Below are 18,349 nucleotides of genomic sequence, written 5' to 3'. Positions count from 1 at the left end.
TAGAAATTCGAGGAAAAACAAGCACGTTTTAGTTCTTAACTTTGATAACATTAACTTAAATGGGTAGATTTATGAAGAACCTAACCTTTCTTGATGATGAGAATTAAAGTTGTGAGATTATTGAGATATTTTTTTCTATTTTGAATTTAGAGGATGAAGAGGTCCATTTTGAATATGATTATGAGTTTAATGAAAATGACCATCTATTAAAATATAGTTTATGTTTCTTACATACCATCACAAGATCAAAATTATTATTTTTATATTAATGATTGAGATGATGTATGATTTTTATATTTTTTGTATTAAAACCTTTGACTTTTTTAATATTTTAACATTTTATTCGTGTTGAATTCCTTTAAGTTAAAATTCTTTTTAGTATTGACTTTGAAGTCTTAACTATTTAGGAATGATTTAAATTTTAAAATTATATTTTGATATTTAATATTTGTTTATATTATATAATTTGAAATTAATATATATTTAAATTTGAATTAAAATCATGTATGTTAAATTATTATTTTGAATTTTATTTTGAGTGTTCTATACACACACTCATAAATTTATATGTACAATATAGGACCGAAAAGGAACGTGAAAATGCTCAATTGAAACGCAAGTAAAAAGAAGTTTGGCCGAACTGTAATTTTAAAAAATTTAGAAAATTTTTTAATTTTTAATTAATTTTTTATATTTTAAGATTATTTTATTGTGTTAATATTAAAAATAAATTTTAAAAAATAATAAAAATATTATTTTAATATATTTTTAAATAAAAAACACTTTAAAAAACATCTACCACAATTCCATACCAAAATCCATAAAACAACAATGTTTTGCATCACTGGAAAGACGTATAACCAGGCATTAAATTGCTAAAATTCCAGCTTCAATGCATCATGCATGCACTTCTAGTGTTCGCCCCCGAAGAAATCCTCATTGTAAATCGATAAATACACCGAATTAACTAAGGTCTATCGAGTGACAATGAAAGTGGGGGATAGGGAGAATCCGATATGTTTTCGTCAAAGAAAGAACCAACAAGAGATATACTATACTATTCACACACACACACCACACAGATGATAGCACCATGGCTGCAACCTCAGATTTTAACCAAGTTTCCACCGCCCGGTCACCTGAATGAGCCCCTGCTGGTGTATTTTCATATTGTTATGGAAAACAGGTTTTCGTAATAAGAACATAAATACAAAAAAACATAAAATAAATGCAGAAATCACCTGTTGAATTCTGAGAAAGCGAGCCAAAAGATCAAACCGGATCTCCCTTTCACAATTCATTGTTCGTGTATGGATCTTAAATATCTATGTCCTACTCTCCGAAAATGGAAGGCCAAACTCAACCTGGGAATAGCTCGGAAACTTTGTTTGAGGAGGGGTGCCCAGGTCGTTGATGCCATCGGTCTAGGTTAGAAGTCTGAGTATGGGTTGCGCGTTGTTTTCTTAGCTTGGTTGAGGTAGAAAAGACCCTCCCGTTCAATTCCCTTCCAATCATCTTCCCCGAGCGTAGGTCCTGAATAACACCAAATTGGATTAAGAAAACGGTTATGCAGGATTAATCAAGGGTTAATTCGCTGATCAAAATTAAATTCAATTGGAAATATGGGACTCATAAAACATTATCAAGAATTAAATCGGGAGACAAAACAACTTTGCCGATGTGAGTTACTGTACGATTATTGACGGCCTTCGAGAATGCAAATAGACTCTGATCGCAAATCTTATGATCTGTGCATCCACTGTCCAAAATCCATATACTCCTCTTTCCATTGGAAACAAGTGAGAATGCTTTACCTGATAGTTCTTCGTGGGGTGAACACAATTACTGACAAGGTTGGCAGTATCAGGATTAAGATCACCATTTCATATTTCAAATTCGAACTTCCTTGTATTTAGGCAGAACATGATTTATTTTTCAGCATTCTTCGGCCGTGAAAGGGAAATTCGTTTCCTTCCTTTCCTCCACGTGTGATGTAGCATGGTTTCCCTCGGAGGTTTCAGATTCGGTAAGGTGTGCCCGACAGTTCTTGGTGTTGTGGTTGCACTTAGAGCATCTTTTTTCTCCTCCAAATTCACGGCTCAGATTCTTCACGGCAAAGGCAGTGGCTTCTAGTTGATTGTGATATTTCCCTGCTGTCACCTCCAGATTCTTCACGGCAAAGACAGTGGCTTCTGGTTGATTGTGATTTTTCCCAGCTGTCACCTCCCGATTCTTCACGGCAGAGGCAGTGGCTAGCTCAGATTCTTCTACGGTATTTTCCCATGCACAATTAGCTCTTGTTAATGCGAGGGGGTGTTCAATTTTTCAACAAAAAAAGACTAAGATAACGCTTATTCTAGGTTGTTGCAGCTTCTATCTATACCTCAAACACCTTTTTTTTTTTTTTTTTTACTTTACTATGAATTTCATTGAAGGCTTATCCAAAACCAGTGGTAAGGAAGTCATCTTTGTGGTGGTAGAGAGGTTTAGTAAATATGCTCGTTCACTAGACGACCATACACCTTCAGGAACCACCTGGGAGTTTGCCAGTGATGGAATTGCGATTTCCATCATTTACCCTTCAGGACGAGGGTCAATGAAAGGAGGGGAAGCTGCTACAAGTTCAGAAGAAAGATTAATGGAGAGAGTCATATTATTTTTCTCTAATTTTCTTGCTTTATCCAAATTCCAAAATAATCTTAATGTGGAATTATTATGATGGAATGATGAAGGAGGATGGAATTCCATAATAATACCCTTCATTTTTCTAAACCTCAAACACCTTTTTTTTTTTTACTTTACTATGAATTTAATTGAAGTCGTTAATGCCATCGGTCTAGGTTAGAAGTCTGAGTATGGTTGTACGTTGTTTTCCTAGCTTGGTTGAGGTAGAAAAGACCCTCCCGTTCAATTCCCTTCCCAATCATCTTCCCCGATGAATTGGTTTAGGAAGACGGTGATGCAGGATGAATCAAGGGTTAATTTGCTTATCGAAATTAAATTCAATTGGAAATATGGGACACATAAAATAAAACATTATCAAGAATCAAATCGGGAGACAAAACAACTTTGCCGATGTGAGTTTCTGTAAGATTATTGACAGCCTTCGAGAATGTAAATAGACTCTGATCGCAAATCATATGATCTGAGCAATAAATATATGAGTGTGTCTGTGTTTTATAGGTCAATGATATAGTTTACACCCATATAAAAATTGTTAGGGGTTTATATATATATATAAAAGGAAGATAGAGATAAAATATTTAGCTAAAATAATTTGATGTAATGAGTAAATATTTTAAAAAAGTCTTAGCGTGGACCATCCACATATGTCAATTAGCTGAAGAAGAAAAACATGAATTCAAATAAAATAATGAAATATTCTTGCATCATCCAAATCCCAGAGTTATTAAATAAGATTCATAAATGGTTTTTTTATATTCTCCACTGAGTTTTGAACCTAGAATTTTTAAATAAAATATTATTCTACCTAAGAATTTAAATTATGTTAACTCTCTAATCAAGAGGATCAAGGGATGCAACCACTTTTTTTTCTTTTTTTGAAATGGACGAGAACGAAGGAGCAATTGTTATTACATTGTCAAGGGGTTATTGGATCGTCTAATTCAGGCAAATTTAAGTGGTATCCATCAATAATTTGAGAAAGCCGCCGAGATACTGAGCATTAAGCTACAAAGAAAGCCTCTTTCAGCGTGTTTGACAACGTGATATCAATTGCTTTTTAAATAGCTTTTCGTGTCAAAATACATGTCAATGATATTTTTTTATTTTTTAAAAATCATTTTTGACATCAACACATCAAAACGATCCAAAAAGTACAAACCGCACTCAATTTTAACAAAAAAAAATTCAAAATTTTGCAAAACACAGCCCCAAACACTACCTTTGTATCTTTGAATACAAAGTTTACAGATTTAATGAAAGCATCTGAATAAGCTTGGCAGAGGAGAAAGACTGTGGAGCATCATCACTAGCAACACAAATGGAAAATAGATTTCTTCAACTGCTGTCACTAGTTTTTAACACCATGTGCATTGCAAAAATAATACTCAGCCATGACCGAAACAATGAAACGAAAAAGCTATGTGCAAGATACAAACACCTATTATGGACACTAAAATACATGCTATGGTGAAATTCAGCACCACTAACTGAATTGGGCATCAACCAAGGAGTTATTTCCAGATTTATTGAGTATCCATGACAAACCAGCCTCACCGGCAGATTATCACGAAGAACTAATGTGTATTGAAGAGGCAGAGCACCAATGACCAGATTCCTGTATCTTCTTCATTCATTTTCTGCAATGTAATTAGGTAATTCACCTTGGCAGAGGTACTCATCGCATGAAGATGCTGATTCCCAACCCTTCCGCAGCCTAAAGATGTCCTCAGTGAAAGTGGATCCAGAGGCTCCAATGAACACACTGGACATAGCACATATTGTCTTATCCAGCATAGCTTCCACCTACAAATGAAAACCCGATAAATTCTTTTCAATTTGAGGGGAAAAAAAGACAGCATGTAACATACAGCATACGCTCATGTAATTATCATATGTGAGATTCGTAGGGACTGTTGAATTCACACATTGTCTTCACATTGTCCAAATTAACGGAGCAAATCAAATGCTTTGAGAACTTAATTTTCCAATGTAAAAGGGCACCAAACTGAGGGCATTTCAATTATGTCTAGGAAGAAAAGGATAAAGCGGGAACAAAAAAAGGAAAGAGAAAAATCAAGAGTGAGACAAATGGAGGAACAATATCACCATTATTGTTCAATAAGATGCCAAAGCGGGCCTCTCTCTAATCTCTAACAAAATCAAATACAAGGGAGTCATTCATATGCACGATGAATAATTATATGCCAGTGGAAAAGAATTTAAATGCACTTCTTCTGCACACTGCGCAGAATAAAGCTGAAACTTATTTACTTGATCCACAACAAGAACTGCATTAAAATCCATGAATAGCTCTTTCACTAAAGGATTTGTAAGTCTTTTTGAAGATAAATCTGATAAAACTAGAGCATGCCAGAAAACCAATTATGATAGATTTTATACATTCACAATATGGAAGTAGTGCATAGTACAGTGATCACTTTAGCAAAACAAACAGCTAATCAAAAGGGATCGTTTAACTCGTAATCAGCAAACAAATTTAGCTCAAACCAGGTAGACTGTGATTTATTTTCTTTTCTTTTTTCACATCTATTTGTAGAATATCCTAAAAAGGATAGCATCGTGCACAATTGTGGAGTTTTTCTTCATGATCAATAGGCTATTTAAATTCAAAAGTCCAAGCAAGCCTACTAATGCATCCTCCAAAAGCTTGGAGGAGAAGCCCGTGATCAAATACCATCCTTGTCAAAACTGATCAAATTGGATCATTTATTAAGTGAAACATCACCTTCTGAGGAATCCAAAAATCAAACAGAGAAAGGAATGTAAAGGGATCAATTGCCAAGCATTTTCAATTGTTATCACACCCAGAAAACTCTTGGGAACAATCAGTAAAAATAAACAGGCAATGGATGAAATTCAGGATGTAAATCTCCTTTAACCCATGCTAAAACAAATGCACAGGAAGAAAAGAAATTTAGTCTTACCTGCGCATCTTCCTGGAGGCCATGTCTGTATAACAAAGCATCCCACTTTTCAGCTGAATTACGAGAAGGACGTGTAACAAGTGGAACGGTCCTTCCATTCACCACAACTAGTGACTGCAGTAAACCAGTTTCACTTTCTGCCGCATCTGTGGAGAGATATACCACAGGTGCATTGGCCCTTTCAACCACCCGAGCAATGCAATCTGCCGCTTGGGGAACAGGATAAAAGCAACTTGGCTTCTTGGCATTGCTGGCAAAATATACAGGGGTTCTTAGAGGCATCATGATGTCTAAATCTTCTCGATAAGGTAAAATAAATTCTAATAAATAAACATTCATAATGTTTAGAACCCAATCCGATCATGCATGCTGATTGGAGCAAGAAATAGATGTTGCTCTAAAACAAGTGAACAGTTGCATTTTAAGTGTTATGCTCCAAGACTGTCTATGAGATCTTATATAAACAAATCAATCTTTATTCAAGCAGTTCCACCATATGTCTATAAACTTATGCATAGAGTAACAAATTGATTAAAAAAATCTAGGTTGATGCATAAAGCCACATGTACTCATGCATAAAAACACACAACATATGCACCGTACTTGCAACCAAATCATCATTTTAAAAGCCTCGTCCCTATTTTTCTTCAGTTTCAAATTCATGGCTCAAAATTACAAGGAATCTCCTGATTGAAAATCTAATTTTACAGATGCTTAAAAGCAAAATGCTTAAAGATTTTGACTGTGACCACCACAACAAGTTATCAAGTGGGCATTAGACACTAGATAGATGTAAGAGTTCCTTTCCCCCATCCCCTCCTTCTCTATCACACTATACAGAGTAAAACAGTTCATACCTGCTAAAACAAAGAGGCAAAAAGCACCAACTGCAATAAACATAAAGGAACAGGCATGAAAAAAGCAACACATACCAGAACTTCAAAAATCCATGACGCCGAAAATGGAGAGCAATGAAGTTACTCCCCAAGAAAGTTTGAATAAACCTCTGCGCAGTAAGCATAATTATCCTAGTTGGTTCAATCAAAGTCTTGCATTTATGAGCAATAGGACCACCTGGCTGCATAATCCACTCTTCCTCCACATCAGCAAAAAACACATCTCCCACAGCAATAACATTATCATCACTCACAAACTTCCCCTCGACATCCTTAACAGTAAGCTTGCTTGGCTTCTTAATATCCTCCTTCCATGGGGACTCAAGTTTCCCCATAGAAACCCCCAACCCCTTCAGCTTCTTGACATGTTCTTCATCAACATAACATGGAGTAGGATCAGAAAAATAACAAAAGAACCTATCAATATGGGGTTTATTCTTCATAATTTCCACAAACTCCTCGAAGGTAACAACAACCTTCCTCCCCAAACAATCGTTTACGTGCTCAATATCTAAAAACCCTATTATACTGATAATCAAACCTGGAGCTCGGGATAACCAAGACCCGATTCAACAATGCAGCGAAAAACATGTGTTTCTCTAAACAAATCAAATGGTTACTCATCTGCCCAGATAAACAAAGCGCGAATAAAAATTTATTGGGTTTCGGTTTCCATTCTATTGTTTTTCTGTCGGCGAATCTCTGATCCACTTTTTCACATCTCTGGACGAAACCACCGGCATTGCTAAAATCCAAATCTGATGACGATGACGACACATTCCCTGACTCATGAGGGGCTAGTAAAACCTGTTGGATTTCTTTATTTAAAGAAATTTGTTTTAGCAATGCAGATTTCAAATCTTCAAAGGAAACGGAATTGAGATCCTTTTCTAACAATGTGGAATTGCCAGTGGAATTCCAGAGAGAGGAGAGAGAGAGCTGCTGCTTTCTCAACAGATAAAGAGCGCGTAGTTCGGATTCGCGCATTCGGATAGAGAGGGAATCCCCGACCTTGAGATGGGTCGAAAATAAATTCCGAATGTCGGTGGAGAAAGAAAGGAATAAAATGAAGAGAGGGAGGAATACTATAGCAGCAGCCAACAGAGAGTACCTCTTGTTGAAGTTGAAACGTTGTCGTATCCGAGATTCGACATCGAATGTTGTGGATCGTCGGCGTGTTGGGGATGAGGTGGGGAGGACGCCGTTCTGGTGGTGTTTTCTATCGTTTTGTTCAATTAGGTGCTCGCGATCGTCCTCTTCGTCTGACGAATCTCTCTCCATTGGGTGCTTGCTTTGCTTTTTGGGATTGTCGGTGGGGCAGTGTCGTTTAGTGGGTTTGAGATGAATGTGAATAAGTTATGTACATGTCATCTTGAGTGAGAGGAAGGTGAGATCGGATGAAAGATGAAGGTGGTGGTCCTCGCGGAGGGTAGAGAAAGCGTATGGGGGTGAGGAAAATTAAAGAGGAAGCAAAACAAATATCCATCAGTCGTCGGTGGCGGATAATGACTTCACACCCGCCTCTCTCACTCTCTTAGCTCCACCGGCCCGGCCCAATATTTGTTGCAGCTGTTTACGGATCTGGCCTCATCATTGTGCTCCTGCATTGTTCCATGGTATAATAATAATTAATTGACTTTTAATTAGTCCAATCTACAGCTATATATATATATATATATATATATATATATATATATATAATATATATATAGAGAGAGAGAGAGAGGAGAGAGAGAGAGAGAGAGAGTCAACATGGAGTCAAATTATTTTAAAGATACTAAGGATTACTTGAAGACAAATGAAATGTGAATATTCTATTCAATATATTAAACTTTTACAATTATCAAGTACCAAGATCTTATAAAAATCATACATAATTAAGTTGGGTCGAATGGGATCAATATTATGAGTTAAATATTGAAAAGCTTTAATAAAAAAATAAATCCACTCTTTAATTAGCATAACAAAACAAACGGTGAAACATCTAAAGCATTTTCACCAATTTTGGCTCATACCAGACACTTAAGAAATGAGATTCTAATAGTGTACAATGAATATTTATTTCATTTTTTCAAGTGGTATAAAATATCTTTTTTTTTTTTTGGTAACCCGCTGTGTCCGGGCCAACTTACGCGCACCACGACTAATCCCTGGACCCACTGAATATCCTGCAAACCCAGTAAACAGGTAAGGCATCGTTGGGGTGATAGGCATACACGCTGAGGCTTGAAGCCAGGATGCAGAGGCAAGGAAACCCTTGTCACCGCTGGGCTACAAGCCTCAGTGTTGGTATAAAATATCTTAAATATACTGGATGGGATTGACACAATGTATGTCATAAGAAGAAACTCGGGTCAGCCCATATTGATTCAAGGCTCCCCTTGTTGATGGTTGGGTATTGGTGTCTGATTTTTAACGTAAAAAAATTATTTAGGTATTGTTAATATATTTTTTAAGAAAAAAAATAATGTCTAGATTAACTTAATATGACTCAATCCAATAAAAACATAGTCTAATTTAAAAAATATTGATCCAAATCGTGGTGCCTAAAACAATGATATAGTTTGTCTTTATATCTCCATGGAAGTATAACTTGACAATCTTTGAAATTAAATCATGGCACATGAACTTTAGATATTTTTTTTCAAATTTTATTTTTTTTTAAGAAAAACAACAAATAAGATTGAAAAAAAAAACTTAAAAAGACTTTTTAAAGTAAAGGAAATACATATACATATTTTATTCAAGAAATTATATTAATATTCATAATATAGGAGAGATAGATTAAAAAAAAGAAAGAAACAGAAAAAAATTAAAATAAATGAAAATATTTTTATTTTTTTTATAAGATGTGATGTGATTTTATCTCTTTTTATATTGTAAATCCTATTGTCAACAGTACAACTTAAACAGTCTAAACTTTTAATTTTTTTCGTGAAAGAGATGAAGAGGTTGTTTGTTTATGCGATTACGGCTGTGTTTTATTTAAAACGCAGTCAGCAGCTGTTTAGTAATAAAAAAACTTGATTTATTGTACATAGGGCCCACATGTTTTTTGCGTTTAAAACGCTGAAAATGAAAAGCATAAAAAACCTGCTTTTCATGCATTGCCTGTAAAAACTAACGAACAGTGTAATTCACTGCACTGTTCATGAGTGAATTGCACTATTCACATAAACAGTGCAATTCACTTGCACTGTTCGCTCTTTTTTTTTTTAGTGTGTTAATTGTATTAATTTTTTTTTAAAAAAAAAAAACTAGTTTAGAGAATTAAATTCATTCGCGATGTGAACAATATTTTTTTTTTTCAAAAAACTAGTATAGAGTGAATTAAATTTACTCGCACAATAATATTAATTTTATATTTGATAATATTTTATCTAATTTTATTACACGCTCAAAAAATTATGAAAACTATAGTATTATTTTTTTTATGATGTAATAGGAATAATTGATTTTACAATATTTAAATTTAAAACCATCAATATTAATATATATTTTTTTAAAATTATTTTATAATCTCAATTTCAAAAGCATTCTTAACCAAACACATTAAATTATTTTTTCTTCAACCTCAATTTTAACCACAGTTTTAACCAAACACCTATATTTCAAACCAACCTCAATTAAAAGTATTTTTTATAAAATAATTTTTTTCAAATCATAACCACAACAACTACCTCAATACCAAACATACTCTTGAAAGAACTTTGAACGACTATATGGCTAATTTCCTCTACCACAAATCCCTCGCACAGTGGTTCAAAATCCAGTCATCGTGTAATTACCTCTAAGTAGGGGTGTTCACGGTCCGGTTCGGTCCGGTTTTAACCTAAAAATTCAACCAAACCGGAAAATAACATTTTTTATTAATATAACCCGAACCGAACCGAGAACCGGTTCAAACCGAACCGGTTTTGTTCGGTTCGGTTCGGTTTTTTAGCATAAAAACCAGAAAAACCAGACTGATCTTCATCACTGAGCTACTGAGATTTTCTCGCATGAATTTCATTGTAATTCTATAGAAGCATCGTTCTCAAGGTGAGAAAATAAATATCCAATTCTTCTTGGACTTTCTTTCTTGGTCAGACGAACCACCTTAAGCAAGCGACTTGGGATGGGAAGACTTCTTGGCATCGGTCTCTCTTTCTATATATATTGATTCAAGGCGGGGAAGATAACATGCCTCATCATAATAAGACAGCATGCTTCACAGCCATCGATCTTTGAATTCAATGAAAGAAGCTTTCAAAGGCCACAAACGAAAATAGAATGATTGGGGCGCAGAAGCCCTCCAGCTTATCTTATGCATCAGAAGGGAAAGTGGAAAGGGGAAGGCTGGGAAGTAGGAAGGAGAAGGCTGGGAAAGGAAGGCTTGAGGGGGGAAAGTGAGTGATTTAGAGTTTTGGAAAGGGGAAGGCGTGGGGGCTGGGAAGGGAAGGCTTGAGTGGGGAAAGTGAGTGATTTAGGGTTCTGAAAAGGAAAGGGAAGGCTGGAGGGAAAGGGGGGGGATGGCGGCTGGAAAGTGGGATTTAAGGTTAGGGATGGTTCTTTTTATACTTTTTTTTTTAAACTGGTTCGGTTTAGTCCGGTTCAATCGGTTTAAGCTTTTTTAAATTGGAACCGAACCGGACCGGGTGGTTTTTTTAATTTTTTAATCGGTTTATTTGGTTTTTTAATCGGTTCGGTTTTTTCAGTTAATTTTGTTCTCGGTTTTTTCAGTTTAATCGGTTGATCGGTTTTTTTTGAACACCCCTACCTCTAAGAATGTCATCATCTAGTAGCTCAACTTCATCTTCTTCAAGACATGGTAACGATATAATTACCTCGATCAGTCAGTAAAGACCCATTGGGATTATCCTCCAATAATATATATATATATATATATATATATATATATGTTTCTCAGTTTTAGTTTCCCATAATTATTCTGGGAGCAACAGGAAACATTTATGGATGTGAGTGATAAATCTATTTTTAACGGGCTTAAAAACTCTTATGAATACGTTCACGCCCTCGATTATTGATATCACGAGAGAGAGGACAGGAAGAAAATTTACCGCGACCATTGTTTTTATAAGAGAGCAGCTAGATTTGCAGAGAAATCGATGGAGGTGGCAACTTGATGCACACGTAGTTCATGAGTAAGAAGATGGCCAAAGAGTTCATCAAGCTGCATTGGATCCAAACGAGTGTTGACAGATGTGATAAGAGGATCATACTAAGTTGGCAAACCAGCCAGAATATAAGAGATGAGTTCTTACTCTACTAGAGGTTGAGCAATAGCTGAAAGGATGTCAGCAAATCCTTTGGCTTTGTGAAAATAATCCTGGATTGAAAGGCCACCTTTTTTTAGTGTACTCAGTTGATAGAGAGTGTTCAAACAGAAATTATTTTAAGGTTGTATTAATGTAATAAACGTCACATAAGGAAAGGAAGAAAGACACATGCCAAAACAGCATGTCTTACAGTGGATATCTGGTAACAATTACAGATACAGCAGGAGCACGAGCCCTCCCTTTTATTATTTTTCTATATAATTACACCTTGGATCTTAATTTTGATGTTTAACAACAAGGACCCCTCTGTATTAGGAATCCTAGATCACATTTGAAATGACCGGTTGGTGGCCGGTGACTCAAAAGATTGGTTTTGGAGTTTGCAGCAAGGAGCATGATGAGCTGCTCATGATAAGGAGTATGAGGCTAATGACAGCAATGGCACCCAACGGAGCTGCTGTCATTGAAACCATCAACGTAAGCATCAATGATTTACTTGGGCTATACATTCATATCTCTTGTTTTTTAACTAACCAAGAAACAGCTAATCTAAACAAATCTTGATTGATTTTACAGAGGGAAGAAGCGGAGGAGGTAGATAGAGGGGAGGAGGAAGGGAAAAGGTGGAGAAAATTGTGAACTCCCAACTCAGCCGCTCTGATAAAACTTACTCTCCTACCAACAGTCCTAAACGCTAGGCTAGCTACCTTTGTTCCCACGCCTTCCGTCGATCTCTCCCTTATTGTCGCATGTACATGTGAAGGGAACATTGTTGGAACTTGTAAGGAATCACATTTGAAGTTCATGATACGCGTTCGTGGTTCATATTTTCAGCTTCTTTCTAACTTTATTAGCTCAGATAATTCAAGAGAAATAAACGTATGGCAGGCGCATTATAGCTGAGAGGCATAAAGAACAATTGGATACAATTTGGTCTGCCTCTGCATATATATTAATATTAGTACAAGATCTAACCTTGAATCTCACATGGAACAGTTACAGAGAGACTAGGAATGTTTCAAGTGCGCGGTGTGAATCAAAAATCGTTTGCATCTCTAAATATTACATGCTAGCTATAAACAAAATATGACGGATGATAGAGTCATTAACGCATCACCCTCGGTTAAACTGCGGTAGCCAATTTGTGTTGAGCAGGATTGTTGACCTCTCCCGACGATTAAGGAGCTGAAGAACAGGGGAAGATGAGAAGGGACATAAATGTATCATATTTGAGAAATTCTATGGACTGTCTCATCCTCCTTCCGTCCCTTCAACAAGCCTTCCATGAACCCATTTCTTAGTAGCGACAGATTTGGAAGGTGTCTCCTCTTCCACATACTGAACTCTAGATCCATTTGGTAGATTAATCTTTTCAGACGTGAGACTCCCGTTTGGTTCCACTTGGTCAGGTTGCTTTCCTGAACTCGAATGGTCTATGGTTGAGGAAGGCAAACTATATGCACTGGAGCTTGAAGGGAGAAGTCCCCCCTGACCATTCAGTAAATCATGGAAGCCTAAATTACTGAAATTGAGGTCTTCATCTTTACTTGTTTCCATGATCATGGTCCCATTTACTTGTCTCGACTCTACTTGATCCATGCTTCCATTGCCTGCATTTATTTCCTTCTCATCCTCACTAACCAGTTCAGTTAGTGCAAGAGATGGGTATCTGTCATTCACATTAGATATGCTATCACTGGATACACCATTCCCTGTATCCACGGATTCAATAGATTGAATTGCTTCAGAAATAAGCTTTCTGGCTTCAGTTAGGGAGGCTCGGGCAATGGGGCTCTTCATTGCAGCAGCTTCAAGAGCGTTAGCAGCCTTCTCAGCTTCCACAATTAAAGACCTGTAGGATATCATATAAGATGATTATAGTTTCTCTACAACGCGAGCAGTCTAATATGTTGGTGGAAAGTTCAAATTGCAACCAAAAGAAAGAGTTGTGAAACTCAGAACAAGATGGATTCATCTAGCTTCATTACTGCTACCGCTTTCCTTTTCAGTAACAATTCCCGGTAGGGACCGAGAACAAATGAACTTAATTAGTTAGGTGGAATAGCACCAAACACAAGTGCTGAAAATGATGGATTGAGATGTGTACAGCATTCATAGTGCAGGTTACTAAATTCAACTTCAGTTAGTGCTCATATAGTAAGTCATGTACTAGGTTTCCAAAGTCAACCATTAGCAAACTAACCTTGCTCGTTCAATGGCTTCATTTGTCTTGGTTTCTGTGGCAATTCTTTGTGCTCTGATGTTCTTTATCATCTCCAACTTCGAACTTGCCAAAGGATCCTTATATGATGGTGTCCTACTTCTTCGCCTCAACTGCTGGATTGGGCTTCTAGTATAGCCCTTTTCTGTATCACTGGTTCTTCTCTTTGAGGAGGCCCGTCTAGCAGACTGTGAACTACCACTTGGCATCCGCCTTGGCTTTCTTGCAGCTCCAGCTAGCGTGCCATGATATTTACTAAGGCCAGAGTAAACTCTCTCACGGTATTCCTAGTGGGAACAAAGAAAGTTGATTGATTGTAATAGGGGATAAAATATGTGTGAGTTCACAGCTGCAGAGTTGAATTAGTTGAAATTTATATCATCAGGAGTCATAATTAAACTTAACTCATGAGTGATGAGTATGCAATCACCAGAAGAACATGGAGTTGGCTGAATGATGAGTAATACTAGAAAGGCAGATGGCAAAAAATGGAAGAGTATTTAGACAAGAAATATCAGAATATGCATATGTTCAGATCAACTAATTTTTTTCTCAGGTATATCAGCTCCATACCAAATATTTCTGATGAAGGAATACTTTAGGACTAGACAGTTAAGTCATACAACATGACATATGTCTTGGCCAAGCAACATCATAAATTCTTATTCCACAATTGATTTTTGTTTCATGCCTCTCTTTTTTTTTCTTTTTTTCTTTTTTTTTTTCCACCCCTTCATTTACCACTAATCTTATGGTCCATTATCAGAATTCAGAATCAATATTCATTGGAGGAAACATATAGCATCAAAAATACCAGAAAGAACTCACAGGATCAGCCCATTTCGCAGCTATGGCTTCTGATATTTTTCTTCTCTGTTCAAGGGATTTTGGTGCTCTTTTGCTACCTTTTGGCCTAGGCAATGTTTTCCTTTGTTGAACGCTCTCCACCCATTCAACCTCAAGCTGTTGCCTTAAGATATTGTAGGAATCCCACCGCAGCTCTTCCTCACCAGTATAGCCTCTTCTTGAAGCCTCTGCAATTAAATTCTGCCATTCAAAATAACAACTTTCCTGCACCATCTGCTTCTCACGGCGTTTTTGCCACCCCAACCTAACTCCATGCCCGATTTTCTCCCTTGTCTCTTTGCTGTAAGATAACAAGAAATGGTGCGCACAATTTTCATCTAGAACTTCCAATCAGAATCTTTTACCCGAGTAAGAAACAATTTAGAAGGTAAATTAAGATAGTTAAGTGACGGAACCTTTATTAGCATTAGCAGCGGAAATGGCAGTTTAAATCAAATTTTTAGTAAAAGAGGCAAACAGAGAATTACCCACCTCTGCGCGTGTCCAAGGTTGGCTAGCTTCATCTTGATCTGCATAGCCAAATTTTGAGTGAATTATACAATTTAACATGCCAATCCTATTCATTGAGTCATCATATGCGTAATCTGTGAAGCCATATCATGCATACATTAATGTTGTATCCAATACATTAGCTAAAACAATAATGTAAAAGTAAAATTGTCCATGAAGGTGAGTGGGATGAAGAAGATCATTTAACTTATGAATGGTCAGGAACAGGACAGGTTCATCCTGGATGAACCATAAGTAAAGCGATTGAGACAAGGTGTGAACTCAAAAGAACAGAGAAACAAATGTCAAATCAATTAAAGGTCAAAAGATTCAACCAGTTGCTAACTACAGTTTTTCTTAACATTGTGCACACCAACAAGTCAGGTGCCAAGGCCAACGTTGATCATTGGTCATTGCAGTAAATCCTCCTGGCTACTCAATTAATTCCACCACAATATCATAGACTAGTGTAACTGAACAATTTACTGTCAAAGAAGGACCTACTTGACACTTGGTGAGGACCAGCCAGATACGGGAGAATAAGCATTATTTTGGGTTGTTTACGGTTTTTAGGAAGAGTTTCAGCTGGCTAGCTACAGAGGCCTGCATTTTTAAGGCAATAATCAAGAGACAAAGGGATTGAATGTCCTAGAAAACTTCATCAATTCCTTTGCTTAAGCTTATATCAAAGTTTTTCATCTGAAAACTGGATCCAATTATAGAGTAGATTGTAAACTTATCACACCATGCCAAGGGAATATATAAATTATTCTTACATGACATCACCTTAGGATCCTGCATTGCAAGCCTTGTCCTTTCTCTAATCTTCTGAAGGGTTTCTGCACATATATTAAAATCGTTAAGTAACATCACCAAATTACAAGTCAACAAATGAAGAAAACAAAATGACAAATGCAGAACTACGTATTTAGATATTGCTTACCAGGACTATGTTTCCTGCCTTTGTTCCATGGCGTGTTCCCTTTATTTGCATTAGAAATCCTTTTCCGTCTCAAGTTTTCTTTGTCATCTAATGCCATCGAGTCTTCGCCTGAAGACTCAACTTGAGCAGGCAAGGTATCCGAATTGGCAGCAAGTTGTTCATTTTCAAGACTTGTTTTCCTTTTTCCATCTCCCTTGCGAACCAAAGACTTCGGTTCAACAGTAGCAACAGCTTTTATCTGAAGTTTACTCCTCTCAAAAACATTTATCTTTCTACGGAATTTGATGGATTTCCCTAATGATAACAGCCTCTTATCATCACCAAAGGCAAATGGACTTGAAAAAACTTTGCAATGAGCATTGGTTTGAACCCTTAGCAGGCCCAGATGATTCTGCAAGGAAGCCTGAGCAGTAGCAATATCTGCCCACCGAAACCAACCATTAACAAATTCAGTGGTAAGAAAAGTACTCCTACAAGTCCACCGCGTATAGGCGATGAAGATCCAAATATCCAAGAAAGTCTAAATAAAAGGTAGAGACTTGCATGCTAACAACAATCTTTTGTACAGTTACAATACAAAAAAATGGCAGTCAGCGGTGAGAGACAATAATGAAAAAGCACGTGAAAGAAAAAAGCAGGAGAATATCGTACAATATTTAGCAAACTTCTTTGCTAACCGCAAAACCCTGAATTATAACAGTAAATTATACAGATATAGAGTTAGAAGTGGCAAAACTTTGAGTGAATATCTTGTAGCAAAAACTGTAGAACTATCTAGAAACGGAAAAAATGCTAACTTGCCATAGTTCTAAGGAAAAAGCACGGAGATTTAATAAGAAAGGCATGCAGGTAGAGGGGGAGAAGAGAAAGAACCTAGTAGAGGCATTGATGAGAGGTCATTCAGCTAAAAGCAAAACCAATTAGCTCAAATGGGCACCTATAATACATGAAGGTATTGAGAGGCAGGCTCAAAATCTTCTACTCTTATATGATAAAATGTCAGGGAGGGTGAAAACGGGAGTGTAGTTTTATTTTAAAAGAAAGGGAAGGAGGAGGGTAAGACGCAGAATCTTGAAAGAAGTGGAGGAGACAGAGCGGGAGAGCCACACGTAGAGAAAGGGTGGTGGCTGTCTGTTGCAGAAGAGAAGATAGCAGCAGCCCACGTTGATATTTTTAGATTTATAGGCTGATCCAGTTTCCACGTTTATGGGCCTTGGCATCGTGCTTTTGGGTAAATTTAGAATAAGCCACAAAAACCATGCCTGTGTGTGGTGTTGTGTTGTAGGTCTCGAAATCTAAACTTGATTTTTGCACACATCAGTAACTTTGATTTTCCTGGTCAAAAAAGGGTTCGGTATATGAAATATAAAATCTATTTATTTTTCTTTTTTAAAAGTATTTTTAAATAAATTTAATTTTTTTATATTTTTTATTTACTTTAAATTAATTATTTTTTGGTGTTTTCATATCATTTTGATATGCTGATGTAAGAAATAATTTTTTTTAAAATAAAAAAAATTATTTTGATGTATTTATAAGAACAAATACTTTAAAAGGCAACTGCTATCACACTTCCAAACATCCTTATAAAAAAAAACTATTTAATAAGTGTTTTGGTTGAATTTTAGGATTTTGTATTTTTCTATCTTTTTTTTTATTCGAGAAAACCCTATCTCCTGGAAAGCACACTTTGTGGACCAAGTGAGCAAGTAAAACCCCAACACACCTCTTGGGGATGTATTTTTCTATCTTGTATAAAGCTTAAACCCATGAACAATTTTTATGGTGAATCACCCTCAAGGGATGTAGCGTGATGACAAAGGGCTTGAGATCTGTACAGCAGGTTTCAAGGTCGAGTCAGGACGTGCATCCCTTGTAAGAGTCTGGGACAGCCAGGGTTTTACTCACTTACCTGGACCCACAAAATGCGTTTTTCGGGGGGTGGGGTTTCCTCGAATCTAAAAAAAAAAAATTATGGTGAGTCTCATTTTTATATGTAATAAAAAATATTTTTAAAATCCAAT

The 18,349-nt window shown here is 36.4% G+C and overlaps 2 protein-coding genes across 2 annotated transcripts; both read right to left on the bottom strand.

The window, feature by feature from the left end:
- Positions 1 to 3,992: 3,992 nt before the first annotated feature.
- Positions 3,993 to 7,960, bottom strand: LOC118062845 (O-fucosyltransferase 36-like). The gene is given in 4 exon segments (XM_035076707.2): positions 3,993 to 4,488; positions 5,631 to 5,880; positions 6,563 to 7,041; positions 7,043 to 7,960. Coding segments are annotated over 4 exon segments (1,671 nt in total). The 5' UTR covers positions 7,808 to 7,960; the 3' UTR covers positions 3,993 to 4,311.
- Positions 7,961 to 12,724: 4,764 nt separating this feature from the next.
- Positions 12,725 to 17,472, bottom strand: LOC118062871 (uncharacterized). The gene is made up of 7 exons (XM_035076736.2): positions 17,199 to 17,472; positions 16,326 to 16,745; positions 16,169 to 16,221; positions 15,365 to 15,402; positions 14,855 to 15,173; positions 14,009 to 14,313; positions 12,725 to 13,657 (listed from the first exon to the last, which is right to left on the bottom strand). Exons 1-7 carry the CDS (start codon positions 17,209 to 17,211, stop codon positions 13,057 to 13,059), a joined length of 1,749 nt encoding a protein of 582 aa, XP_034932627.1. The 5' UTR covers positions 17,212 to 17,472; the 3' UTR covers positions 12,725 to 13,056.
- Between the last annotated feature and the right edge of the window lie 877 nt (positions 17,473 to 18,349).

This window comes from Populus alba, chromosome 3, assembly GCF_005239225.2.
Source record: "Populus alba chromosome 3, ASM523922v2, whole genome shotgun sequence".
Classification (NCBI taxonomy): domain Eukaryota; kingdom Viridiplantae; phylum Streptophyta; class Magnoliopsida; order Malpighiales; family Salicaceae; genus Populus; species Populus alba.
This window is presented reverse-complemented; position numbering and strand designations above follow the sequence as displayed.